The following is a 27986-nucleotide window of genomic DNA, read 5'->3' as shown; positions in this document are numbered from 1 at the left end:
TCCCCTTCCTCCCCCCCCCCCCCCCACCAGCCCCTGCCCCGGGAGGAAGGCGGGGCTCCGGATCAAGAAGGACTGACACGTGTGTCTCCAGACAAGATTGTTATCTTCTCGGCTCAGTGACAGCTCCTGCAAGGAGCCGCTGGGCGGGGTGGGGGGGGTGGGGGGGGGGGGCGCTCCACTCAGGCTCAGCAGCCGCGATCCGGGCGTGGGGAGTTCACTGCGGCACTGGGGGGACGAGAGGAGAGGGGGTGGCTGCGGGGGGCGCAGGGACCCCGCTTCCCCCATGCCAGCGCCCCGCCGGGCCCCTCCGCCTGCTGGACTCGCTTGGCCAGCAGGGGGAGCCGGCTCCCCACCCTCATCTCCGCCGGGTGCCACCCCGCGGCCAGGGCTGCAGCTTTGAACCCCACACTGGGACCATCTATCTGAGCAGGGATTTCTGAGCAGCGGCTGGCCACAGGCTGACCCCGGAGCCCTGGGTGGGGTCTTTCTGAGCTGATGGACAGCTGATAAAGGGGACGGCGGGCTGGAGGCGTGACTGAGGTCTCGGAGCCCTTGTGGAGGGTCCCTTCCGTCTGCTGGGCTATCATCCGGGCCAGGGGAAGTCCCAGTCGGGGAGGGACCTGGATAGCAGGCTCCCCACAGAGACAAGTGGGGGGGGGGGGGAGCGGGAACGAGGAAGCGTGTTCTGGGTGGACGCAATGGCCTGTGCAAAGCCCCAGGGCCAGGAGGAAGCACGGCCATCTGTCCTACTGCCAACAGCTCGGTGTGGCCGGAACAGCATGGAGGAAAATGGGGGTACATGAGGCCGGAGAGGGGCGGGGGGGGGGGGTGTCAGATGCAGGACCATGACACCAGGCTGAGGGGCGCCTGGGCTGCTGGGGAGCCCCTGGAGGGCAGGTCACCCCTGGACAGTGTCCTCGGGGGCTGTGTGTGGGGTGGGCTGGAGAGAGACACGGAGGTGGGGTGGCTGCGGGTGAGCATTCAGAAGGAAGAGGACCAACAGCTGGGACTGTGGGCCAAGGCGGGGGGGTGGGGGGGTGGCACAGCCCGGGGCAGCCTGTGCAGGAGGGAGGTGTGTTTCTGGGCTCCCACAGCCCCGGGGCCTCTGCCGTAACCCACGTTTGTGTCCACGCGCCTCCCACTGGAGGCCTCAGCCGTCACTTGCTAAGCTCTCCTCACTCGCTTCTTTCTTGCCCTTCAACTCCCCTGGGACACTCCCCAGGCTGGTCCGGTGCTCCCGCCCCGCCCTCCCTGACTCCCGTAGCTTTGCGAAGGGCACAGGGCACGCGCTCTCACCTCGGACCTCCAGCTTGCACTCGGCCAGCGCCTCCCCCAGCTCGTTGAACGCGCGGCAGGTGTAGGTGCCCCCGTCGAAGGGGGACGGGCGGCGGATGTTCAGGGTCAGGATCCCCTGGTAGTTGGTCATCAGGTACTTGGGGTCCTCCCTGATTTCCATCTTGTTCTTCATCCAGACCACCTTCGGCTGCGGAGGGGGGCGGGGAGGCGGGCAGCTCAGAGAGGGTGCCTGGGCCGTGGAGAACGGGCCCTGGGCGGGAGGCCTGAGTCCTCGTGTTGGCTGTGCCGCCTCCTGATCATGGCCGCATGGGGTGAATGAATGAGTGGAGCCCACGAATGAGCAGATAGATGGAGGTGGAGGAGGTGAACTAATGAACCCACGGTGTGCCGACCGGGGCCAAAGCTGAAAATGTGAAAGTCAGCCCTGGCCGGTGTGCTCAATAGTTAGCGTCAGCCCACGAGTCAGAGGGTCACAGGTTCGATTCCCGGTCAAGGGCACGTACCTGGCCTGCAGGTTTGATCCCCAGCCTTGGTCACACATGTGAGAGGCAACCAATCGATGTGTCTCTCTCTCATCAATGTTTCTCTCTCCCCTCCTCCCCGCTCTCATTTTCACTCTCTCTAAAAAAAAAAAAAAAAAAAATGTAAAAAATATCCTCTGGCCCTGGCTGGTTTGGCTCAGTGGATGGAGCATCGACCTGTGGACTAAAGGGTCCCAGGTCCGATTCTGGTCAAGGGCACATGCCCAGGTTGCGGGCTCAGTCCCCAGTGGGGAGCGTGCAGAAGGCAGCCAATCAATGATTCTCTCTCATCATTGATGTTTCTATCTCTCCCTCTTCCTTCTTCTCTGAAATTAATAAAAATATATTTAATATATATATATATATATATATATATATATATATATATATATTTCCTCTGGTGAAAATTAACAAAAAACAAAACAACTTGGAAGTCAGACCAGAAGTCAGCAAACTTCGGTTGCAAAGGGCCAGGTAGTCGCTATTTTAGGACAGTGGGCCCTGAGCTCTCTGAGGCCTTGGCCAATACACAAGCGAGTGTGCAGGGCCATGTTCCAATAAAACTTTATTTAGAGAAACTGGTGGCAGGTGGGTTTGACCAGCCCGTTAAAAGGGAGCAAATTCCATGAACTGAGAAGAGACAAGCCCGAGAGGCAGAGGGGCTGTGATGGGAGGGGGAGGGGCTTCATCTTGCTGACAATGCCCCTCCAGGGTCACCCGCCCGGCCCACACGCACGCACCTTGGGGTGGCCTCTGACGGCGCAGTTGAGAGCAGCAGTGTAGCCGGCCACCACCACGCGGTCCAGCAGCGGCGTCAGGAACTTGGGAGCCATCCGGAAGTCATGCTCCTTGTACTCGGGTGGTTTCCAGCTGATCCCTGCGGGCGGGCGGGCGGGTGGGCAGATGAGCCTGTGAGGCCACTGAGCCGGGCTGCTCCCAGCCGCCTCTTCTCTGTCACCAGGCGCCATCAACGTGGGGTCCGGGGCGGGGCGGGGGGGTGCAGAGGAGCCACGGCCAGGCCGCCGCCGCGAGAGGGACTGGGCCCTGCGAGGGGAGGGCCTTACCCGTCTTGAGGATCCGGGCCGGGTCCTTGGTGACGCCGGGGGACTCACTGAGCCCACAGATGTTCTCACTGAAAACCCGGAAAAAGTATTCGTTGCCCACGATGAGGTCGGACACGGTACAGTGGGTTTGGCGGTTGTGTTCAAAGACGTTGAACCACTCCTGGCGGGGGGACAGGGAGGGGCGGGAAAGTCAGGGACACAGACCCGGGAAGGGCCGGGGGGTGGGGTGAGGAAGGCACCCCCACATGTGGGCGAAGCCAGCAAGCCTGCCCTTCGTAGCGGCCGGCAGATAGAACAACCCGAAGGCCCATGCGCGGATGAATGGAGAAGCACATGGCAGCGGCCAGGCCGGGGACTATCACTCGGCCAGGAAAAGGGACGAAACACTCAAACCTGGAGAACACGAGGCGGACTGAGAGCAGCCAGGCACCAACGGCCACATATTGTGCGATCCTGTTCCCAGGCAACCCAGAGGCACATCCATAGACACGGGGAGCGGGGTGGGGGTCGCCAGGGGATTGAGGAGGGGAGGGGGGGACTGCGTAGTGGATACGGGGTTTCCTTTCAGGTGCGAAATGTCTCCGGACTAGCCCGGCCGGCGTGGCTCCGTGGCTGGGCATCAACCCATGAACCAGGAGGTCACAGTTCGATTCCTGCTCAGGGCACATGCCCGGATGGCAGGCTCCATCCCCAGGGTGGGGCTCGTGCAGGAGGCAGCTGATCAAGGATTCTCTCTCATCATGGATGTTTCTCTCTCTCCCTCCCTCTCTCTCTCTCTCTCTCTCCCTTCCTCTCTGAAATCAATAAAAATGATTTTTTTAAAAAACGTGTCCCGGGACTAGATAGAGGTGGCGGTTGCACACCACTGGGAATGTGCTAAAAGCCACTTCGAAATCAGTGCTTAATGTTGCTATGCGAATTTTACCTCCATTTAAAGAAAGATGCCCTGGATGGTGTTGCTCGATGGTTAGGGACTGGCCCTCCCACCAAAGGGTCGTGGGTTTGATTCCCAGTCAAGGGCACGTACCTGGATTGTAGGTTTAATCCCCGGCCCTGGTCGGGGTGCGTGTGGGAGGCAGCAGATTGATGTGTCTCTCACATAGATGGTTCTCTCTCTCTCTCTCTCTCTCTCTCTCTCTCTCTCTCTCTCTCTCTCCCCCCCCATCCTCTCTCCTACCCTCTCTCCCTCCCTGTCACTCTCTCTAAAACTCAATGGGGAAAAAATACCCTCAGGTGAGGATTAACAAAAAAACAATGAAAAAGAAAGAAACCCATCAAGCACGAAACCTCAGCCCCAGCCCGTCCTCCCAACCTCTCGGAGCCTCGGTTTCCCCAGCTGGAAAAGGGGGGGCAGCGCCTGCTCTGACCCCCGGCGAATTTCCCGCCCCTTCCCGCCTCCCCCCCCGCCCCAGCTCACCCCACCCGCCCGGCCCTCCGCCTCTCACCATGGTCTTCTTGTCGGCTTTCTGGATGAAGTACCCGGTGACCTCACTGTTGCCGTCGTCTTTGGGGGGCTGCCATTCCACCAGCGCGTTGGTACCCCCACACCTCCTTCACCGTCACGTTCACGGGGGGCCCTGCCTTCTCTGGAAGGAGGTGGTTGCTACCGGCCAGCCCGAGGGCCCCTAAATGTCCACCCTTGCCCCCTCTCCTGTCCTGTCCTGACCTCTCAGGCCTGCCCCCCACCCCCATGTCCTTGCCCCCCACCCTGGCTCCCCCACCCACCTCCTCTGCCCCCTCCTGGCCCCGGCACCCCCGCCCCGCCCCGGCCACGCACCCACGACCCGGATGCGGAGCGTGGCCGTGTCCTTCATGTTCTCGATCTGCACGGTCAGCTCGTACTCCCCCGAGTCCGAGCGGGCCGCCTGGCGCACGAAGAACACGGTGTCGGTGTCGCTGGTGCGCACGTTCACGCGGGAGGCGTCCACGGGCGCCCCGCCCTTCGTCCACACCACCTGGGGCCGTGGCTTTCCCTGGGCGGGCAGCAGGGGGCAGAGGTCGGCCGGGGCCCTCCTGTGGGAACTGGCCCCTGACCCCTGGCCCTGACCCCCGACCCTGACCCCCGCCACGCACCTGGAAGGGGATGACGAGGTTGATGGGCTCCCCGACTTTGCGGATGAAAGTCTGGCGCAGGTGGCGGGGGAGTCGGATCTTGGGTTGCTCTGCGGACACAGACCCAAGGGAGGTCAGTGCTGGGCTGGGGGACCCTCGAGAGAGGGATGGGAGACTGTGGGGGGGGGACCCTAGCGATGGCCTGGGAAGGGCTGGCCAGAAGACACCAGCGTGGTCTGCAGGAGGGCAAGGTCAGGGGTCAGGGGTCAAGGGCGCTCACCCACGATCTCCCTGATGGTGACCGGCTGAGCCAGAGTGGCCGGCTCGCTGCGCCCCGCGATGTTGACCCCGACGACCCGGAAAATGATTCTGGCTCCTGTAGGAAGATCCTTGACGGTGAAGCCACAGCGCTCGACGGGCTCCGTGTTGGCGGGGATCCACTCCTCGGCTGGAGAGAGGGCGGTGCCAGGGATATCTGCCTTCCAACCGACCGACTGACCGCCCGGCCGCCGGCTCCTCAGCCCCTGGCCCCTCCCCGGCCCGGAACTGGCAGCAGCTGACAGTTACTATGCACTGATGACCAGGCTCAACAGATGGGACGGGACACCCACGGGGACCCCGAGCCCCGCCCCCCAGCCTGCAGGCCACTCACAGTCCTCCAGGCAGTACTCCACCAGGTACCCGTCGATGCCGCCTGCCCCGATCCTGTCTGGGGGCCTCCACTTGAGGGTGGTGGTGGTGTCTGTCACGTCCTCCACTGTCAGGTGCCGGGGTTCACTGGTGGGCGCTGTAAGGATCCAGGGAAAGGGGCAGTCGGGGCAAGTGAGGGCTCAGGGGTCAGCAGGGAGGGTCACGGGTCAGAGTTGGAGTCCCCGGTCAGAGAGTGGGCCAGAAATCCATGAGCAAGGACACGTCATCGACGATAATTAAAACAAGACATCCCGGCCAGCCGTGGCTCAGTGGATAGAGCGTCGGCCTTCGGACTCAAGGGTCCCAGGTTCGATTCCGGTCAAGGGCATGTACCTTGGATGTGGGCACATCCCCAGTAGAAGATGTGCAGGAGGCAGCTGATCGATGTTTCTCTCTCATTGATGTTTCTAACTCTCTATCCCTCTCCCTTCCTCTCTGTAAAAAATCAATAAAATATATTTAATAAATAAATAAATAAATAAATAAAAAATAAAACAAGATATCCCGGCCGGCCGTGGCTCAGTGGGTGCACATCAACCTATGAACCAGGAGGTCACAGTTCGATTCCCGGTCAAGGGCACGTGCCCGGGTTGCGGGCTCGATCCCCAGTGGGGGGTGTGCGGGAGGCAGCCGATCAATGATTCTCTCTCATCATTGATCTCTCTCTCTCTCTCTCTCTGTCCCCCTTCCTCTTCCTTCCTCTCTGAAATCAATTGAAAATAAATGAAAACAAGATATCAAGGAAAAGTGAGGTCTCCAAGGGGTCAGTCTGCTAGGTCAGAGGTCAATGAGATACTCAGGCAGCAGCACAGAGGCTAGGGCAGGGGTCCTCAAACTTTTTAAACAGGGGGCCAGTTCACTGTCCCTCAGACCGTTGGAGGGCCGGACTATAGTTTAAAAAAAAACTGTGAACAAATTCCTATGCTCACTGCACATATCTTATTTTGAAGTAAAAAAACCAAAACGGGAACAAATACAATATTTGTCTTTGCATGTGGCCCGCGGGCCGTAGTTTGAGGGCCCCTGAGCTAGGGCCACGGAGGCCAGGAACAGGGCAGGAGGGTGGGCGGGGCTCAGGGTCAATGTGCTGAGTCGTCGGATGAGAGGGGGCAGATGCCAGCAGACTCTGTGGGGTCAGAGGTCAGCGACAGCCAGGGCAGGGGTGAGCGGTAGCCAGGGGCCCAGTGAGGGGGTGGGGGGACCTCACCGATAGGCATGAAGGGCTTGGTGTTGAGGCTGGGCTGGGACACCCCGATGGCATTGACAGCAAAGACCCGCATCTCGTACAGGACGCCCTCGATCATCTTGGTGGACTCGTAGGTCGTCTCCGTGAAGACCTCGAAGTTCAGCTTCATCCAGCGCTGGGAGCCTTTCTTCTTCCGCTCCAGGAGGTACCCTGCCCCGCCGCCAAGCAGAGAGTCGCCGGGGTCATGGAGAGGCCACGGCGGGGTCGTAGGCCAGCTGGGGCAGTCAGGGTCACAGGGAGAGGCCACGTGGCCCAGAGAGGCCTGAGGCCATGACTTTTGGGTTGATCTCAAGGTCACCAGCAGCCAGAGTTCACCAGTCATGGGGTCACGGATCAAGCAGGGTCAGGGGTTATAATCAGGGGGTCAGGGGGTCACAGAAAATCCCAGGCTATTGCTCTGAGGGAGGACTCCGAGGTTGTTAGGGAGGTTGGCTCAATGGATAGAGCGTCGGCCTGTAGACTGAAGAGTCCCGGGTTCAATTCCCGTCAAGGGCACATGCCCCGGTTGCAGGCTCCTCCGCAGTGGCCAGCCGATCAATGATTCTCTCTCATCATTGATGTTTCAGTCTCTCTCTCTCCCTCTCCCTTCCTCTCTCTGAAATCAATAAAAATATATATTTTTTAAAAAGATGGAGCCGAATCGGTTTGGCTCAGTGGATAGAGCATCGGCCTGCGGACTGAAGGGTTCCAGGTTCGGTTCCGGTCAAGGGCATGTACCTTGGTTGCGGGCACATCCCCAGTGTGGGGCGTGCAGGAGGCAGCTGATCGATCTCTCCCATTGATGTTTCTAACTCTCTATCCCTCTCCCTTCTTCTCTGTAAAAAATCAATAAAATATATTTTAAATAAATAAATAAATAAATAAAAAATAAAATAAAATAAAAAAGATGGAAACCAGGTCTCAGGGGGGTGGGGTCACGGAGGATGCTAAGGACTCTGGGAGGTCCAAGAGAAACCAGGGGGGCCGGGAGGTCAGAGGTCACGGGAACTGGTACGAGGCACTCACCGGTGACTGGTTGTCCCCCGTCATACTTGGGCGGCTCCCAGACAAGGATGGCCCAGTCCTCTCCGACTGAGGTGACACGCACCGCCTCCGGGGGGTCTGGGACATCTGGGGGGGGGAGGAGAGTCAGGGGGCTCCTCACGGCCTCAGGGAGCCACCCCCAAGCTCAGCCCCTTCGGCTCCCTCTGCTCACCCACAACCCGCACGAAGATGGAGGCCACGTCCTCGCCAGCGGGGTTGGCGACCTTGATGGTGTAGCGGCCCTCGTCCGCCCGCTCCGCGCTCTCGATCACAAAGCTGCTGCACTCCACGCGCTGCTCGATGCGCATCCGGCCCTCCTTGGCCGAGTACACCTGGACACAGCGCCCGAGGGCCATGGGCCGCCTCTCCCCGACCAGACCTCCTCTGCCCCTCCCCTGCTTGAATCTCCCCGCGGCTTCCCGTTAGCCCCTCCTCCCTCAGACCCAGGAGTGGGGGGCGGGGGGCAGTTACCAAGGCCGTCCCCACTGAAAACACCAGACTGGCTCATGCCAAGACTTTGCAGGCAATGTCCCGACCCACCCGCGTATCTCTCTGCTCTACTGTTCTCATTCCTCTCATCCCTCTGTGCCGCCTCTTCCAGGAAGCCCTCCTGGATGCCCTCAAGGGAAAGTGACGGCCCATCCCCTGAATTCTCATCGCATCGGGTGCCTCCCTGTATCTCAGCCCCATCACCCTGGACTCTGACTATCCGTGCGGGTGTCTGCCCCTCTCCCAGAGCGAGGGCTTCTGGGAGGCGGGGGCTGCGTGATCAATGATTGATGTGTGGCTATCAGCGTGGTGCCTGCACAGAGGGCCTGGCAGAAAGGAGAGCTCAGGGGGTGTTTGCGGAAGGAAGGGATGAATGAAGACAGAGTCTCTCCCTTTTACAGGAGAGGAAACTGAAGCCCAGAGCAGACACATGGGACTGTCCCAGGGCCTGGAACATACAAGGTCCAAATATTTGTTGAGTGGAAGGAAGGATGGACGGATGGAAGGATGGATGGATGGATGGATGGATGGGTGGACTGACAGGATAACTGGGTTGGCTACTGGACAAATGGATTAAATACTGGATGAGTGGATGGATGGGTGAATTAACCGATTAACTGATGAGTGGGGAAGACGGATGGATGGAGAATGATGGATGGAGAGATGGATGGACGGAGCACCCACCATGTGCTGGGGCAGTCCCCTGTGATGGACAAACTGAATCTCCAATCTTCAAAAGCTCCCTCTGAAGAAGGAATCACAATCCTCATTTTACAGCTCAGAGAGGGAAAGCCACTTGCCTAAAGCCGCCCAGCAGAGCCGAGCGGCCAGGTCAGGGCGCAGGGGAAGCTCCACATACCTCGTCCCCCTTCAGCCAGGTGGCCACAGGAGGGGGCTCCCCCGTGATGGCCACGTCCAGCCTCAGCTTGTTCCCAGCCACGACCACGATGGAGTTATCCGAGGTCTTCCCCGAGCAGTCCAGGTGGATCTTCGGTGGCTCTGGCGGCAGAGACGGGATTCCAGGGAACATGGGAGTCGGCAGCGGGGCCGTCCCAAAGCCCTCCAGGGGGTCTCAGGAGAAGCGGGGTTCCCCCAGCCATAGAGACCCAGCGGTGCAGGCCCCGGCCCCTCCTCCCTCAGACCCAGGGGTCCAGGCCCCCAGCCCCTCCTCCCTCAGACCCAGGGGTCCAGGCCCCCAGCCCCTCCTCCCTCAGACCCAGGGGTCCAGGCTCCCAGCCCCTCCTCCCTCAGACCCAGGGGTCCAGGCTCCCAGCCCCTCCTCCCTCAGACCCAGGAGTCCAGGCCCCCAGCCCCTCCTCCCTCAGACCCAGGGGTCCAGGCCCCCAGCCCCTCCTCCCTCAGACCTAGGGGTCCAGGCCCCCAGCCCCTCCTCCCTCAGACCTAGGGGTCCAGGCCCCCAGCCCCTCCTCCCTCAGACCCAGGGGTCCAGGCTCCCAGCCCCTCCTCCCTCAGACCTAGGGGTCCAGGCCCCCAGCCCCTCCTCCCTCAGACCCAGGGGTCCAGGCCCCCAGCCCCTCCTCCCTCAGACCCAGAGGTCCAGGCCCCCAGCCCCTCCTCCCTCAGACCCAGGGGTCCAGGCCCCCAGCCCCTCCTCCCTCAGACCCAGGGGTCCAGGCCCCCAGCCCCTCCTCCCTCAGACCCAGGGGTCCAGGCCCCCAGCCCCTCCTCCCTCAGACCCAGGGGTCCAGGCCCCCAGCCCCTCCTCCCTCAGACCCAGGGGTCCAGGCCCCCAGCCCCTCCTCCCTCAGACCCAGGGGTCCAGGCCCCCAGCCCCTCCTCCCTCAGACCCACGAGTCCATGCCCCTCCCTCCTCCCTCAGACCCAGGGGTCCGGCCCCAGGTACCAAAGCCACAGGGTCCCTACCTTGCTTGGGGACGTACTCCACCTTGATTTCTGGTGAACACAGGAGAGGGGATGGTTAGGTCTAAATCCATGGGGCCCGATCCCACCCCCACCCCCAGAGGCAGAGGGGAGGGTCTGGGGTCCCCCGGGCACCAGGGTGCTGGGGTGGGTTCAGGACCGTGACTGTCCCACTGGTCCCCCCCTGGTCACGCTGTGGGGAAACGATGCTCTCCCTCATCTTCTGTCTGACGGCCCCCCCCACAGTGTGCACTGAGGGAGGCTTACTCCTGAGGGGGCACTCGGGCCCTGGGGGAGAACCAAGGGGCCCCTCACCCAGGAAGTTGAGCTTGGCTGAGAGAGACAGGGCGTAGCCATCGGGCACGAACGTGTAGTCCCCCTCGTCCTCCGGGCGGACGTCATTGATCACCAGCTTGTGGATCCTAAGGGGTTGGGGGCACAGGGCAGAGGTCAAGCCAGGTCACCCAGGGACCACCACGGAGAAACATCCTCCTCGATGCAATGGACATGCTCACACCCACTCTTTTTCTTTTTCTTTTCTTTTTTTTTAAATATATTTTATTGATTTTTTACAGAGAGGAAGGGAGAGGGATAGAGAGTTAGAAACATCGATGAGAGAGAAACATCGACCAGCTGCCTCCTGCACACCCCCCACCGGGGATGTGCCTGCAACCCAGGTACATGCCCCTGACCGGAATCGAACCCGGGACCCTTCAGTCCGCAGGCCGACGCTCTATCCACTGAGCCCAACCGGTTAGGGCCGCCCTTTTTCTTTTTAATATGTTTTTTTTAATTGATTTTAGAGAGAGGGGATAGGAAAGGGATAGAGAGAGAAACATCGATGAGAGAGAAACACTGATCGGCTGCCTCCTGCAGGCCCCCTACCGGGGATCACCCCCAATGGGGCATGTGCCCTGACAGAGAATCAAACCAGCGACCTTTTGGTTCACGGGTTGACACTCAACCACTGAGCAACCCCAGCTGGGCCGCACCCACCCTTTTTCTCCTGGCCTTTGGAACTCGGGGTTCAAATCTCAGCTTTGCCCCTTCTTAGCTGTGTGGCCTTAGGCAAGCACTTAACCTCTCTGTGCCTCAGTTTTCATCTAGAAAATACAGGCAATGATGCCCATCTGGTGTAGCTCAGGGGTGGAGCGTCGACCTATGAACCAGGAGGTCACGGTTTGATTCCCAGTCAAGGCGCAAGCCCGGGTTGTGGGCTCGATCCCCAGGTGGGGGCATGCAGGAGGCAGCCGATCGATCATTCTTTCTCAACATTGATGTTTCTCTCTCTCTCTCTCTCTCTCTCTCTCTCTCTCTCTCTCTCTCTCCCTCTGCCTTCCTCTCTAAAATCAATAAAAAAAATACATTTTTAAAAATACAGGCAGTGATGACAATCCCCACCAGGGTTGCGAAGCATTTAGAAAGCTCCCTGGCACGCAGTGGGTGCCCTGTGAGCTGTAGGGTTTCTTCTTCTTACTGAAACCACAAGCAGGCAGGGTTCCTACACAGAACCCAGAGAAAGCCACGTTCCACCCAGAGCTGCCGTCCGGAACGCCACAGGACAGGACATCCGGTGGCACTATGGTGGCATTCTGTACAGACTGCAAATAGGACCATGATTTCCCCTCCCTCGATCCACGCCCCTTGCCAGGGAAGCGTGCAGCCTTTGACTTCCTTCGCCCAACAGAATGCGGTGCAAGTGCCCTGGCCGGCGTGCTCCGTGCTTAGAAGGTCGGTCAAGGGCGTGGGCCTGGGCTGCAGGCTCAATCCCCAGCTCTGGTCAGGGTGCGTGAGGGAGGCAACCAATCCATGTGTCTCCCTCACAACCGTGTTTTTCTCTCCCTCTCTCTCCCCCCACTCCCTCCCTTTCATTCTCTCTAAAAAATTCAATGCAAAAGAAAAAGAAGGAATATGGTGGAAGCAACATGGGGACAGTTCCCAGCCCAGGCCACATAGTCATGTTCCCCTGCACACCCTCAGAACCCGTTTCTAGCACGTGACGATGCCAGGGCCAGCCCTACTAGGAGATGAGGCATCATCAGGACCAGCGCAGACACAGCCCAGCGCCTCCAAGTCCCCACAGGAGGGTGAGCAGAACTGACATTCAGCTGACCACACAAGCACCAGGAAGGCCATCCTCAATCAGCCAGCCTCCCATCGACCCACAGACTCGATTAAATAAGTCCTTGTTCTTCGGAACCACTAAGTCCGGGGATGGTTGTTACGCAGCTAGTGCTAGCTGATACACACACTCCACCCCCCCCCCCCCCCGTCACCTCCATAGTCTACTCCGCACCTCCCCGTGTGGGTCATGATGATCCTCTTGCTGGGCCGCACCTCGACCCCATTTTTGAACCACTTGCCCGTCACCTTTTCGTCGGACACTTCGCACTTGAACACGGCCTGGTCCGAGGCCTTCACTGTCAGATCCGCAATGTCCTGCAGGACCTCCAGCTGTTTCACTGGACGAGGAGAGAAGGAGAGGGGGCTGTCACAACTCCCGTCTGCCCACGGACACGTGGGAGCACCCAGCGTGCCAAGGACTGTTCCAGGCACTGAGGACGCAGCCAAGACCGGCCCAGAAGCAACCCACTGGCCTCATGGAGCTCAGATTGTAGCTGGGAGACAGGCAGTGAACTGGGAAACACATTCACATCACAAGAGGGAGCCATGAAGCCTGAGGGAAGGCGGGGACGAGCCCACAGGAGGACGCCGGGGTCCCCAGGTGGAGAGGACGGCGTGTGCAAAGGCCCCGCGGAGCAGAGCGGGCTTGTTGGTGTGGGAACAGCAGGCAGGCGAGCCGTGGTAGGAGATGAAACGGGCAGGGCAGCCGGGGCCCGATCCCGGGGCTTGTGGCCCAGGAGAGGACTCTGTGTGGAGTCTGAGCAAGGCCGGAGCCGCACGGGGTGATGGGAAGAGAGCAGGGATCTGACTTACATTTTTATTATTATTATTATTATTTTTTTTTTTACTTTCTCTTGCGGTTTGAGAATTCCGTTATTTCTATAACAATTCTTTTTCTTTTAAATATACTTTATTGATTTTTTACAGAGAGGAAGGGAGAGGGATAGAGAGTTAGAAACATCGATGAGAGAAACATGGATCAGCTGCCTCCTGCACACTCCCTACTGGGGATGTGCCCGCAACCCAGGTACATGCCCTTGACCGGAATCGAACCCGGGACCCTTCAGTCCACAGGCCAACGCTCTATCCACTGAGCCAAACCGGTTAGGGCCTGACTCACATTTTTAAAGTTTTGGTTTTTTAAAATAAATAAAACAATGCAGCCCAGCTGGCATGGCTCGGTGGTTGGGCGTTGGCCTATGACCCAGGAGGTCGTGGTTCGATGCCCAGTCAGGGTACACGCCTGGGTTGTGGGCTCGGTGGGGGCCGTGCAGGAGGCAGCCGCTCCGTGATTCTCTCTCATCACTGATGTTTCTGTCTCTCTCTCCCTCTCCCTTCCTCTCTGAATCAATACAAATATTTTTTTTACAAAATGCACTCTTGGCCGGTGAGCCTCAGTTGGTTGGAGCGTTGTCCTGTGCACAGAAAGGTCACGGGTTCAAGTCTCAGTCAGGGCACATGCCCAGGCTGTGGGTTCGATCCCCAGCCAGGATGCTTACAAGAGGCAACCAGTTGATCTCTCTCTCTCTCTCTCTCTCTCTCTCTCTCCTCCCTCCCTCCTTTCCACTCTCTTTAAAAATCAATGGAAAGTAGCTCTAGCCTGTTTTGCTCAGTGGATAGAGCGTCAACCTATGGAGTGAAGAGTCCCGGGTTCGATTCCAGTCAAGGGCACATGCCCGGTTCTGGTCTCGACCCCCAGTGTGGGGTGTGCAGGAGGCAGCCGATCAATGATTCTCTCTCACCATTGATGTTTGTATCTCTCTCTCCCTCTGCCTTCCTCTCTGAAATCAATAAAAATAAACAAATGATAATAAATCAATAGAAAATATATCCTCGAGTGAGGATGAACAAAAATTAAATTAAATTAGAAGAGGCTTTAGATATAGAGGGGAAGTCTCATCCCCACCCACCATGAATCATCTAGATGTAGGCCTTTCTCTGAAAGCGTCACCCATCCAGTCTAGAGCTGTAAAAACAGATGCGTACATACATTTTCTTTCTGTCTTCCCTCCCTCCCTCCCTCCCTCCCTCCTCTCTTTCCCCCATCCTATCTAATAATAGACAAACATGCCGAAGCCAGTTTGGCTCAGTGGATAGAGCATCGGCCTGCGGACTGAAGGGTCCCGGGTTCGATTCCGGACAAGGGCATGTACCTGGGTTGTGGGCACATCCCCAGTGGGGGATGTGCAGGAGGCAGCTGATCGATGTTTCTCTCTCTATCTCTCTCCCTTCCTCTCTGTAAAAAATCAATAAAATATATTTAAAAAAAAAAATAATAATAGACAAACATGGTAATTGACTGTACCTTCGCTACGCCTCCCATGGGCTAATCAGCATGATATGCAAATTAACCGCCAACAAAGATGGCGGCTAATTTGCATACTGCAGGCAGGGCGGGACAGCGCCATCCCGCCGGCCCTACCGCCATCCGCAACCCAGGGTGGTAGGCGTCCCCGTGTGCGACCCGACCCGGGGCGGCCGGGCCGGGCAGCGAAGGCTTGAAGGCGGCTCTGGCCAGAGCGAAGGCCTGGGTCCCGGGAGCCGGAGGAAAACCAGTGCCGGCAGCCAGGGGAAGGGAAGGCCTATTGCAGGAATCTTTTCGTGCAATAGGCCTCTAGTATGCAAATAACAGCACATTTGCTTTTTCTCCTAAAAATATACAGCAGGTCCCTGAGTAGCGTCATTTCTTTCAACATCACTTTGTAGTAACATCGATCAAATGTGACAGGAACTTAACTCTTGCTTCTGTCACTTGGCCTTTGGTAAGAATGGTTTCGTTATACGTCATCTCGCCGCAGTTTTAAGAACCGATCGGCGACGTTAAGTAAGGACTTACTGTGTCTTGGAAATAATTCCACATCAGTAAATTAAAAGCTGTCCGTTTTTAGGGCTACCTGTGAATATGACGTAGTTAACTTGGTCCATAAATGGCTTGATTTTTTTTGTCATATTTAAATATGTTTTTATATATTTCAGAGAGGAAGGGAGAGGGAGAGAGAGAGAGAAACATCAATGATGAGAGAGAATCATCGATCGGCTGCCTCCTGCACACCCCCCACTAGGGACTGAGCCCCCAACCAGGAATCAAACCGTGACCTCCTGGTGCAGAGGTCAATGCTCAACCACTGAGCCATGCTGGCCACGCGAGCTTTTGTCATATTTAAAGAATTATAGACTCACAGGAGTTTGCAAAAATAGTGCATAGAGTCCCACATACTACCCTCCACCCAGCTTGCCCGGATGGGTGACATCTTAGACACCCATAGTCCAATAATCAACCCAGGAGGTGGACATGGGGGCAATACTGTCATCACCCAGACGACAGGAGGTGTTCAGGGGTGACCATCTGACTGACGTTTTACAAGGATCACTGGTGTGTGCGTGTGTGTGTGTGTGTGATGGGAGCAGGTGAGGAAACAGAACAACCAGCAAGGAGACTACTATAGGGTGTCCCAAAATTCACGCAAGATTTGAATTTTGCGTGAGCATTAACAACAACAACAACAAATAAAAGCCTAATTTTACTTGGTTTATTGAACCAGATTCTAATATCTGTTGCCCTTTGATGTCAATCCCTTCAATTTGATCAGCATTACCAAGTACCAATGATGGCCCAGGAGCAGGGACAATGAAGACCAAGGAAGACCACGGCTTTGCATATGTGCCAGCAAAGCCGTGGAGGCCATTTACCCGATGATGTGCTATTCCATACATAACCCTATACTGTATACTTTATGAATCAATAAAAAATTTACCATTTTTAATTATAAACCTGTCTTTTCTATCAAAATTACTTCTTGCGTGAATTTTGGGACACCGCATAGAATGGTCTGAGCATGAGGGGATGGAGACCGGGACCAGGGCGGGGGCAGGGGAGGGGGAGAGGAGGAGGGGGAGAGGGGACCACGGAGGTGGGGGAAGTCAGATTCAGGATCTCCTCTGAGGGCTTCCTGGTGAATTGCATGAAGGTTGTGAGGCAAGGAGAGGCATCAAGGACAATCCCAAAATTGGGCCTGAGCGACGCTGAGCAGCACGGAGAAGCATGTGCCAGGGGCCCCCGCCCCACCGAGGGCCCCCCCCCACCCGGTACCTTCCACAATGAGATCAGCCTCGCACTGGCCGCCGTTGGTCATGACCTTGAACCGACCCGCATCTTCCAGGGTCACCTCTGAGAAGATGAGAATGTGACGCTTCCCGTCTTTCTTGAAGCGATACCGCGCCTTGTAGGAGTCCTCCTTCGTCATCTCCACACCGTCCTTCATCCTGGGGGGAGGGGACGCAAAGCGGGGAGGGAGGGGTCCGGATGTCAGAGGCTGAGTCCTGGGCCAGAGACACAGTCCTCGGTGGGGGTCAGGAGTCCAAAGGGAGGTCATGGGAGGGAAGAGGGATGAAGGTTGGCAGAGGCACCTGAATGAATAGGTCCCAGGTGAGGGTCACGGGGAGAAAAAGGGGAGGGGGTCACAGGCCACCGGGAGGTGCCTCCAGGTCCGTTGTAGGTCAGGGGACACAAAAAGTGGTCACGGGAAGAGAAAGGAACATGGAGGGCATCCTGAGGTCACAGAGAAATGCCAAATAGTGCGGCCTCTGTAAATGGTGCTTCCCCTGCCTGGGACACTCCTTCCTTCCTACTTCTACCTCCTCATCACTCAAATCTCAGCTCAACCGTCACCTCCTCCAGGAAGTCTTCCCTGACTTCCAGAGTCCCTTCTTCCTATTAAAAAGTGGTTACAGCCCTAGTCGCCGGTTTGGCTCAGTGGACAGAGTGTTGGCCTGCGGACTGAAGGGTCCCGGGTTCGATTCTGCTCAGAGTCACATGCCTGGGTTGCAGGCTCAGTCCCCAGTGAGGGGCCCGTGCAGAAGGCAGCCAATCAATGGTTCCCTCTCATCATTGATGTTTCTCTCTCTCACTTCTTCTCTGAAACCAATAAAAATATTTAAAAGAAAAAAAAAAGGTGGTTACAGCCCTGGTCGGGTGGCTCAGTTGGTTGGTGCATACACCAAAAAAAAAAAAAAGGTCGCTGGTTGGATTCCTGGTCAGGACACATTCCTAGGTTGCAGGTTCGATCCCCAGTCAGGGATCGTACAGTAGGTCTCTCTCTCTCTCTCTCTCTCTCTCTCTCTCTCCCCCCCCCTCCCTCCCTTCTCTCTCTCTAAATTCAATAAAAAAAAAAAAACAGCAACAGCCCTAGCCAGCTTGGCTCAGTGGATAGAGCATCGGCCTGTGGACTGAAGGGTCCCGGGTTTGATTCCGGCCAAGGGCACATGCCTGGGTTGCGGGCTCGATCCCCAGTGGGGGGCGTGCAGGAGGCAGCCAATCAATGATTCTCTCTCGTCATTGATGTTTCTATCTCTCTCTCCTTCTCCCTTCCTCTCTGAAATCAATAAAGAAATACGCTTTTTAAAAAAACAAAACAGCAACATATCCTCGGGTGAGGATTTTTTTAAAAAACTGGTTACAGCATCAGTTACGGCTCCTCTGAAACACTTGTCAAAACAAAACTTTTATATTTATTCATGTGATGACTTGACTAATACCTGTCTCCATCTCTCACACCCACACACTCTGGAAATTGACCAGATTATAAACTCCACGAGGGCAGGGGCCATGGTGACATATTTCCTTTCCATTTATCTCAACACAGAGAAGAGTGGCACCACACAGTAGGTGCTTACTAAACATCTGTCAGATGGGAGAACAGATGTGGGATGCATGAATGGAGGAGTAGATGGGTGGGTGAGTGGGTGGGTGGGTGGATGGATGGATGGATGGATGGGTGGATAACTAGATGAGTGAATGGATGAGTGGATGGGAGGATGGGGGCTGGGAGGCTGGGGAGATGAATAGATAAGCCAGAGGATGGATGATGGCCAAATGGATGAATAAATGATTTAATGAATCTGAAATAGCAGGGATCAGGAAAAGGGGTGGAATAGGTAGAAGTCAGATGTTCTAGAGCAGTGATGGCGAACCTTTTGAGCTCGGCGTGTCAGCATTTTGAAAAACCCTAACTTAACTCTGGTGCCGTGTCACATATAGAAATTTTTTGATATTTGCAACCATAGTAAAACAAAGGCTTCTAATTTTGATATTTATTTTATATATATATATATTTTAAATATATTTTATTGATTTTTTCACAGAGAGGAAGGGAGAGAGATAGAGAGTTAGAAACATCGATGAGAGAGAAACACCGACCAGCTGCCTCCTGCACATCTCCCACTGGGGATGTGCCCGCAACCCAGGTACATGCCCTTGACCGGAATCGAACCTGGGACCTTTCAGTCCGCAGGCCGACGCTCTATCCACTGAGCCAAACCGGTTTCAGCTTATTTTATATATTTAAATGCCACTTAACAAAGAAAAATCAACCAAAAAAATGAGTTCGAGTGTCACCTCTGACATGCGTGTCATAGGTTCGCCATCACTGTTCTAGAATTTCTAGATGGTGAAGGTCAGAATTTAGAGAGAGAGGCTGAGGCCTCTGGGGGACTCCCGGGTAGAGGCCCAGGGCCTCCACGAGAGGCCGTAAAGATCGGGCTGGTGCAGAGAAGTGCGGGGGCACCTGAGTGGAGATGGGGGATCACTCACCACATGACCTGGGCGCCTTCTTCCGACACCTCCACGGCCATTTCCACCCGGTCGCCCACAAACACCTGCTGGTCCTCAAGGGGTGTCACAATCAGCACTGGAGGTTCTGTGGGCACAGGGCGGGGGGGACAAGAGGTCAAGTGGTCTCCGGAGCCCCTCCAGACCCCAGACCCCAGTCCCCAAGCCCAGGCCCCAACCCCGGCCTCACCTTTGACGAAGAGCTCAGTGAAACACTTCTCGTCGCCGACGGCGACTTCATACGCGGCATCGTCCGCCAACGTGCACTTGTTGATGGTGAGAATTCGCTTCTTACCAACGTTCTCAAACACGTACCTGGTGCAAGAACCTCACCTCGGTCCAGGGCCTGGAGCAGACCCTGGCCCTGGGGTGCAGCCGCCCACCAGTTCCCAGGCAAGGCACTCCCGCTCAGAGACAAACTGTGTGGGAGGGGGTACACAGTCCAACGTCTTTTTCTTTTTTTGAAAATATATTTCTTTATTGATTTCAGAGAGGAAGGGAAAGGGAGCAAGAGACAGAAACATCAATGATGAGAGAGAATCATTGATCGGCAGGCCCCCAACTGTGGATCGAGTCCGCAACCCGGGCATGTGCCCTTGACCAGAATTGAACCTGGGACCCTTCAGTCCACAGGCTGACACTCTATCCCAGCGTTTCTCAACCTGTGGGTCGCGACCCCTTTGTGGGTGGAACGACCCTTTCACAGGGGTCGCCTAAGACCATCGGAAAACACACATATAATTACATATTGTTTTTGTGATTAATCATATTGTTTTTGTGATTAATCAATTTGTAACAATGAAAATACATCCTGCATATCAGATATTTACATGACGATTCATAACAGTAGCAACATTACAGTTATGAAGTAGCAACAAAAATAATTTAATGGCCATGGAGGTGTCGGAAGAAGGCACCCAGGTCATTTCTAGTTGTAACTAGAAATACAACCCTAATTAAAGTCATGTGTTCTAGGGACTCTGGTACAGCAACTTAACCTGCACCTTCACTAATGCAACTTTTTATCTTACCCCAAATGCTCATGGTGACAAATTGAGAAAACACAGCCAAGGGGGAAAAATCAGTTTAAAAAAGAACCCATGTAGCCCTGGCCAGTGTGGCTTATTGGCTGGGTGTTGTCCCACATACTGAAGGTTCAATTCCTGATCAGGGCACATGCCCCCATTTCGGTCTTGATCCCCAGTAGGGGGCATGCAGGAGGCAGCTGATGGATGTTTCTCTCTCACATGAATGTTTTTCTCTCTCCCTCTCCCTTCCTCTCTCTCTCAAAACTAATAAAAAATCTTAAAAAAAGAAGAACCCATCCATAACTGTCCCACCGAAGGCAAACATTTTGGTCCCTGTCTTGCCAATCTTTTCATCTATACACTAGAGGCCCGGTGCACAAATTTGTGCACGGGTGGGGTCCCTCGGCCCAGCTGGTGATCAGGACCATGAGGGCCACTGGAAGTTGGCTGTGGGAGCGCGCTGACCACCAGGGGCAGCTCCTGTATTGAGTGTCTGCCCCCAGGTGGTCAGTGCACGTCATAGTGACTGGTCGACCGGTCATTCTGGTCGTTTGGTTGCAACGGTCACTTAGGCTTTTTTTTTTTTTTTTTTTTTTTTTTTCTGATGCAAAAGCATAAGAGTCTTTATTCAAGCTAGCTCGGCTCCCCCACCTTGCCAACACAGCAGCAGTAAGCAGAGAGCTCACTTAGGCTTTTATATATATAGACTAGGGGCCTGGTGCACAAAATTCGTGCACTGGGGGGTGGTGTCCCTCAGCCCAGCCTGCACCCTCTCCAATCTGGGACCCCTCAGGGGATGTCCCTGTAGGATCGGACCTAAACCAGCAGACAGACATCCCTCTCACAATCCGGGACTGCTGGCTCCCAACTGCTCGCCTGCCTGCCGGCTTGCCTTCCTGCCTGATTGCCCCTAACTGCTTCTGCCTGCCAGCCTGATCACCCCTTAACCACTCTCCTGCCAGCCTGATCGACGCCTAATTGCTCCCCTGCCAGCCTGATCACCCCCAACTGCCCTCCCCTGCCGGCCTAGTCACCCCTAAATGCCCTCCCCTGCCAGCCTGGTTGCCCCCAACTACCCTCCCCTGCCGGCCATCTTTTGTGCGAGGGTATGGTGGTCAATTTGCATATTGCCTCTTTATTATATAGGATATGCAAATAACATTTCGTGAAGCAGATGGGAAGTGTTCTTCTGCACACAATAATCTTAAACAGCTTTCCCAGTCAGCATGTATTTTACAATATCTTTACAGCACCTGAGCACGGAATTGTACACTTTGGTTGTTTTCCGTGTTTTGCTACAATAGCCAATGCTTAGGTCAGCATCCTGGCAGCTACATAACATAACCACCATGGTTCCCTTAAGACAAATACCTAAAATTGAACCATCAAAATGGGGGGGTTTTTTTGTATCTTTTTAAAAATATATTTTTATCAATTTCAGAGAGGAAGGGAGAGGGGAGAGAGAGATAGAAACATCAATGATGAGAGAGAATCATTGATCAGCTGCCTCCTGAACGGCCCCTTCTGGGGATCGAGCCCACACCCCGGGCATGTGGCCCTGACCAGGAATCGAACCCGGGACCCTTCAGTCTGCAGGCCGACGCTCTATCCACTGAGCCAAACCGGGTAGGGCTGATTTGCATGATTACCGTTATTGTTGTTCTTACCATTTGCAAGACTGAATGTGTACTTCAAGTACACTGGCCATTTGGGTTTCTTCTCAACCGAATTGCTGGTCTCCAGTGCTTTTGTCTAAGTCTTCGACTGAGGTACTTGGACTTTTCCCACGGGGGAGGGAGTGCCCTTTCTGGGTTCAGAGTGGCCGGCCTTATTTCGGGGGGTTCTCTCTGTGCCCCAGATCCCCGCCCCACCCCACGCAGAGACGGCCACACGCACGTACTTGCTACCCGGCTTGATCTCCTGGCCGTTCTTGTACCACTTGAGGGGAAGGTCTGGGTCACTGATCTCCACCACCAGCTTGATCTTGTTGCCTCTGTCCACTTGGTAGGCTGGGTCCAGCTTCTTCGTGAAGGCTGGAGGGCGAGGGACGCAGGGCGGGTGGAGCTAAGAGGTCCTCCCTGCCCTGGTCATCCCAGAGCTGCCAAGTCTCCCTCCCCAGACCATGAGCTCTCCAAGGTCAAAAAGAGGTCAAGGTCAAGGTCAAGAGCTTGGAGGTCCCTGAGAAGATGGGTCTGGGGTCCCAACATCTGATACCCACGATGCCGCGGTTCTTACGGGCAGGGCCCCTCTCCCTCAGGCCGGTACTGACCTTCACTCTTCTTGACCTCGACCTTGGCCTTCTTGAGCCGCTTCAGCATGCCCCGGAGGTCGGTGATTCCGTACTGGAAGGCGATCTTCTCATACTCGCTCTTCTTTGCCCCTTTCAGGAGCTCCCAAATCTCAGGCGGGATGCCCAAGTCATCGTCGTCCTTCTTCTTCTTCTTCTCCTGCTCAACCACCTCCCTGAGGGCGGGGAGAGCAGGCCAGGCCACCGCGGGGTCTCCCTCTGCCTTCTCCGCCCACTTGCTGGGTGCCTTGCCCGGGCCACTTTCTGTCTCTGGGCCTATGATCCTTTCTTCTTCTCCCTCCTGGACCATCTCCCCAGCCTCCTCCCTGGTCTCCTGGCCTCCATCCTGTCTGTCCCCCTGCAGTCTGCCCCCCCACCTTGCCCCAGGGGGACAGTGCTGACCCCCACATCAGATGCCATCCCTTCCCTGTTCGGAACTGGGTGGCTCTGTGTAACGGCAGGTGGACAGAAGGGCAGGCGGGGAGACGGCGGGTGGGTAAATGGACATGTGGGTAGAGGGATGGGCAAAGGGCAGGTAGGTGGGTCGATGGATTAGTCCATGGGTCAGTAGGGAGCTGGCTGGCTGGGCGGGTGAGATTGGCAGGTGCTGGGTGGGCACATGGCTGCATAGGTGTTGGATTGGGTGAACAAGCGGATGAGAAGGAGCCGGAGTGGGTAGGAAAGTGGACGTGAGGGTGGAGGGTTAAAAGCTGTATAGGGAGGTGAACTGGCGGGCAGACGTTGGGTGGCTGGTGGGCGGGCAGCGGGGGGATGGAGGCGGTGGTGGAGGGCCGGGCAGGGAGTCCATAGATGGCCTCACCCCCCACCTCCTCCTCCATGAGCCTCCGTCTTCTCTCTGCCGGGAGGGGTGGGCTCACCTCTTCTTCAGCAGGCCGCTGAAATCCAGCTCGCCCGCGTCTTCGGACTTCCCTTCACCCCTGCGGCCGTGGGGAGGGGGGCGTGAGCTCCTGAGGTCCCCCAGGCTCACCTTGGATCCCCACTCCTTGCCTTCCCCGATCCTCCCTTCTCCCAAGGGGAACCCCGGGGTCCAGGGTCACTTACGAGCGCTTGAATTCTTCTAGGACCGGCCCCGAGGAGTCCTGAGTCGCTGGGGAGAGGCAAAGCGGGGAGAGAAGGTGAGCTGGAGGCACGTCCTGACCGCAGACCAAGAGCAGCCTGCAGGGCCCACACCACCCCCTCCGGGCCCTCGCCACCCCCTCCAGGCCTCGTGGACAGCACACCCTCTCTCTGAGGCCCAGACACCCTCTGCTTCTAGACTCATTTCCCTGGCTGCCAGGTACCACCCTCTCGGCAGCCTATCCCCCCTCCACCCGGGCCAGCACGCCCTTCTCCTCAGGCCTGGGCATCCTCCTTCCAGATTTAAGCACCCACACTTCCTGGGCTATAGACCCCCAGCGCCTGTGCACCCTCAGGGCTCCTGCACCTGCCCCCAAATCGGTGTCACCTCCCGTTCATCCTGCACACCCTCCCCCTAACCCACACGCCCTCCCACCGTCCCCTTTCTCAAACCTGTGTGCCGGGACCCTGCAAGGACTGCACTTGCCTCCCGAGCCTTCGCAGGCGTGGCCGACCGCCCACACCCTTCCCCCCGTCACACTCTGAGCAGGCAGCCTGTCTCCCCAGTCGGGAACACCCTGGCCCCTGGACCTGGTCCCCCACCCCAGACCCCAAACCCTCGGCCCCACCCCCGGCAGCGCACCCTCCACGTCGATGTTGAAGCCACAGCTGTCGCAGAAGTCCTTGGCTTTGACCTCGAGGCGGTAGTCGCCGCGGTCCGCCAGCACCACCTTCGCAATGTGCAGTTCGACATCGTACACCTGGGGGCCGGGGCCGGGAGTGTGGGTGCACGTGACCACCTCCCCAGAGCCCCCCCCACAACTCGCCCTCCAAGCCCTCCCCCACCCCACCATCACTCCCCCACCCCACCATCACTCCCCCACCCCACCCAGGCCTGACAATCTTGACCCTGAGGCCCCTGCCCTGACCCCCTGAGACTTTCTGGGAACGCACACACCGTGTCCCAGTGCCTGAACCCCAACGGTCTCCCCTCCTACCAAGCAGCCCGAGCACCCTCCATCTCCGGGAACCCAGGCCCAGGACGACACCCAGGTGTTCACAGGCCTGCGCGGCTCCAGCCCCGGCCCCACCCGTGTCCCTGGCCCTCACGTTGTTGGCGGAGTCATGGGTGGCCTTGAAGGTGAACCGGGCTCCGCTCTTGATGTCCAGCTCCAGCCACTTCCCCTTGAACCACTTGATGGTCGGTTTGCCTGGGAGCTCCTTCCCGTTCACCTTGGCCACGATCGCCACGTCCTTTCCTGGGGGGCGGAGGGGTGAAGGATGAGAGGGAGTGGCCAGGTGGGAACCCCAGACTATAGAGAGGACTGGAGGCTGGGAGCCCCAGCCCCTCCTCTCTCAGACCCAGGGGTCCAGGCCCCCAGCCCCTCCTCCCTCAGACGCAGGAGTCCAGGCCCCCAGCCCCTCCTCCCTCGGACCCAGGGGTCCAGGCCCCCAGCCCCTCCTCCCTCAGACCCAGGGGTCCAGGCCCCCAGCCCCTCCTCCCTCGGACCCAGGGGTCCAGGCCCCCAGCCCCTCCTCCCTCGGACCCAGGAGTCCAGGCCCCCAGCCCCTCCCCCCTCAAACCCAGGGGTCCAGGCCCCCAGCCCCTCCCCCCTCAGACCCAGGGGTCCAGGCCCCCAGCCCCTCCGCCCCCAGACCCCTCACCATTCTCTACAGACACAGAGTCTGGCTTCCTCAGGAAAACACCAGTGGGCTCCTCGGCAGTGGGGGACTGCTCCTCGGATGGGGCTTCTGGTGGGAGACAGGACTGGGTCTGAGGCACTGGGAGGGGCAACAGGCCACTGTGGGGACAGGGCTTAGAGCCAGTGAGGGACCCTCTGCTCAGAAGCCAAAGGCCATGGTGTGACCTGGCCTCTCCTGACCTGGGAAAGACCGCGTGACCCCAGGAAGCTGCGTGACCGTGGTCAGGCCGGCCTCGCCCCTTGGGCCTCAGTTTCCCCATCTGTGAACGGGAGGGTGGACTGGATGGTCCTGAGTGGGGCTTTGCAATAGGAGAGGCGCCAAGATGGACGGGGCGTTCCCAGCGGGCAAGACTCAGTGACGAATCAGCCAGGTGTTGGGTGGGGGGGCTTGCAGGCCAGGCTGGGGAGCTGGGCTCTGTCCCAGGGGCACTGGGGAGCCATGGAAGGCTGGGGAGGGAAGGGTCAGCTCTGGGGGCACCGTGGGAGGACAGGGAGAGTGCAGAAGGGTCAGGGGAGCCTGGGCGGTGAGGTCCAAGCTCTGCTGAGCCCCCGGGACACCATGTCACCTTTGGGGGACTGTGGGGGCGCCTCCTCTGTTGGGGTTTCCTTGGGAGCGGTTTCCTCGGCAGCAGCTTTGGCCTCATCTTTGCCTTTCGGGGCTGTTTTGGCCGCTGTGAGATAGGTGTTGCCAATTGAGCACATGCTCAGCGCCCTCCTCCCTCAGACCCAGGGGTCCAGGCCCCAGCCCCTCCTCCCTCAGACCCAGGAGTCCAGGCCCCCAGCCCCTCCTCCCTGAGACCCAGGAGTCCAGGCCCCAACCCCCAGCCCCCCAGCCCCTCCTCCCTCAGACCCAGGGGTCCAGGCCCCCAGCCCCTCCTCCCTTAGACCCAGCAGTCCAGGCCCCCAGCCCCTCCTCCCTCAGACCCAGGGCCCCTCCCCCCTCAGACCCAGGGGTCCAGGCCCCCAGCCCCTCCTCCCTCAGACCCAGGGGTCCAGGCCCCCAGCCCCTCCTCCCTCAGACCCAGGGGTCCAGGCCCCCAGCCCCTCCTCCCTCAGACCCAGGGGTCCAGGCCCCCAGCCCCTCCTCCCTCAGACCCAGGGCCCCTCCTCCCTCAGACCCAGGGGTCCAGGCCCCCAGCCCCTCCTCCCTCAGACCCAGGGGTCCAGGCCCCCAGCCCCTCCTCCCTCAGACCCAGGGGTCCAGGCCCCCAGCCCCTCCTCCCTCAGACCCAGGGCCCCTCCTCCCTCAGACCCAGGGGTCCAGGCCCCCAGCCCCTCCTCCCTCAGACCCAGGGGTCCAGGCCCCCAGCCCCTCCTCCCTCAGACCCAGGGGTCCAGGCCCCCAGCCCCTCCTCCCTCAGACCCAGGGCCCCTCCTCCCTCAGACCCAGGGGTCCAGGCCCCCAGCCCCTCCTCCCTCAGACCCAGGGGTCCAGGCCCCCAGCCCCTCCTCCCTCAGACCCAGGGGTCCAGGCCCCCAGCCCCTCCTCCCTCAGACCCAGGGGTCCAACCCAGCCCCCTTCCAGACAAATTAAATTTATCTCTACTACTGAGTATTGTGCGATCAGGTTTCCCCTCGCCCCGGCCGGCTGTGCCCCATGCTCCAGGCCACAGGCCCTGACCTTTTGGGTCCTGGGGGTAAAATTAGCTCTTCTGCCCGCCCGGGCTGGAAACTGGACACCTCGTGCTGACCACAGCACCTCTGCTGGCAGGCCGGCCTGCTGGCTCCTGGGCCTGGGGGGCCAGCGGCAGTGAGGGGCCGCACCCCCACCCCACAGCCTGGCTGACCTGGGGCCAGTGGCCTGGACACCCCGGGAGGTTCATTTCCCACCGAGAGGGACCCCCACCCCCATATCAAGAAGTGCCCCCCAATCTGCACATAAAACAAGGCTCGGAGCCCTTATACTTGGGCCCCTGATTCTGACGTGGGAGCCCTGGTTCCTACAGGAAGGCGAGCCCTCACCCTCATGAGCTCCCCTCACTGCGCAGACAGGACGCCCTGACTCTGTGCACCCCACAGAGCAGTGGTTCTCAACCTTCTGGCCCTTTAAATACAGGTCCTCATGTTGTGACCCAACCATAAAATTATTTTCATTGCTACTTCATCACTGTCATGTTGCTACTGTGATGAATCGTCATGTCAATATCTGATCTGCAGGATGGTCTTAGGCGACCCCTGTGAAAGGGTCGTTCGACCGCCAAAGGGGTCGTGACCCACAGGTTGAGAACCGCTGTCCCAGAGCAAGGCCCGATCCCCACCCAGAGGACCCGTCCCCAACGCAGACTCCCCGGGATTCACACACAGTCACAGGCAGACCTTCCGCACCCAGAGAGGGGCCTCCCCAGTCCCCAGAAAGGGACCCCCTCACCCTCCCCGCACGGGGAAGGGGACCTTCCCCCCAACACGCAAGGGGGGAAGCCCGCTCCCCACAGAGGAGGCGCCCCATTCCCCGAATCACAGAGGGAGGAGCCCCGTCCCTGTTCAGAAAGGATGGGGCTCCGCAGGGGGCAAAATGCCCAAGCCACCTGGTTTAGCCTCGGGCATGTCAGCAGACGCTCGGCTCCTCTGGCCACAGCTGTGTCCCTCTGGGCCCTAGGGAGGACCGGGGGGCCGCCGGGGAACCCTTTAAGGAGTGAGCTGACTCCAGGAGTCTCCACCCTCCCCACAGTCCGCCCTGGGAGCCAACAGGGACGGCCCAACAAGGAGAGGGGCTGAACGCCAGGTCCCCGGAAGGCTTGGGACTCCTGGGTCCGAGGGAGGAGGGGCGGGGGCCTGGGATCCTGGGTCTGAGGGAGGAGGGGCTGGGGCCTGGACTCCTGGGTCTGAGGGAGGAGGGGCTGGGGCCTGGGATCCTGGGTCTGAGGGAGGAGGGACTGGGGGCCTGGAACCCAGGGTCTG

The 27986-nt window shown here is 58.1% G+C and overlaps 1 protein-coding gene across 1 annotated transcript; it reads right to left on the bottom strand.

The window, feature by feature from the left end:
* Positions 1–86: 86 nt before the first annotated feature.
* Positions 87–27714, bottom strand: MYBPC2 (myosin binding protein C2). Its single transcript, XM_070401919.1, is given in 29 exon segments — positions 87–225; positions 1297–1483; positions 2558–2694; positions 2882–3041; positions 4327–4422; positions 4424–4467; positions 4659–4854; positions 4955–5043; positions 5214–5381; positions 5586–5720; positions 6831–7019; positions 7875–7979; positions 8065–8224; positions 9241–9380; positions 10266–10295; positions 10578–10684; positions 12559–12724; positions 16477–16649; positions 18976–19081; positions 19184–19308; positions 21922–22054; positions 22291–22484; positions 23187–23246; positions 23371–23416; positions 24029–24146; positions 24496–24644; positions 25051–25137; positions 25655–25759; positions 27614–27714. Coding segments are annotated over 29 exon segments (3435 nt in total). The 5' UTR covers positions 27633–27714; the 3' UTR covers positions 87–214.
* Positions 27715–27986: the final 272 nt, after the last annotated feature.

Source organism: Myotis yumanensis, unplaced genomic scaffold (genome assembly GCF_028538775.1).
Source record: "Myotis yumanensis isolate MYYU_CA2020_CCGP unplaced genomic scaffold, mMyoYum1.0.hap1 SCAF_23, whole genome shotgun sequence".
Lineage (NCBI taxonomy): Eukaryota > Metazoa > Chordata > Mammalia > Chiroptera > Vespertilionidae > Myotis > Myotis yumanensis.
This window is presented reverse-complemented; position numbering and strand designations above follow the sequence as displayed.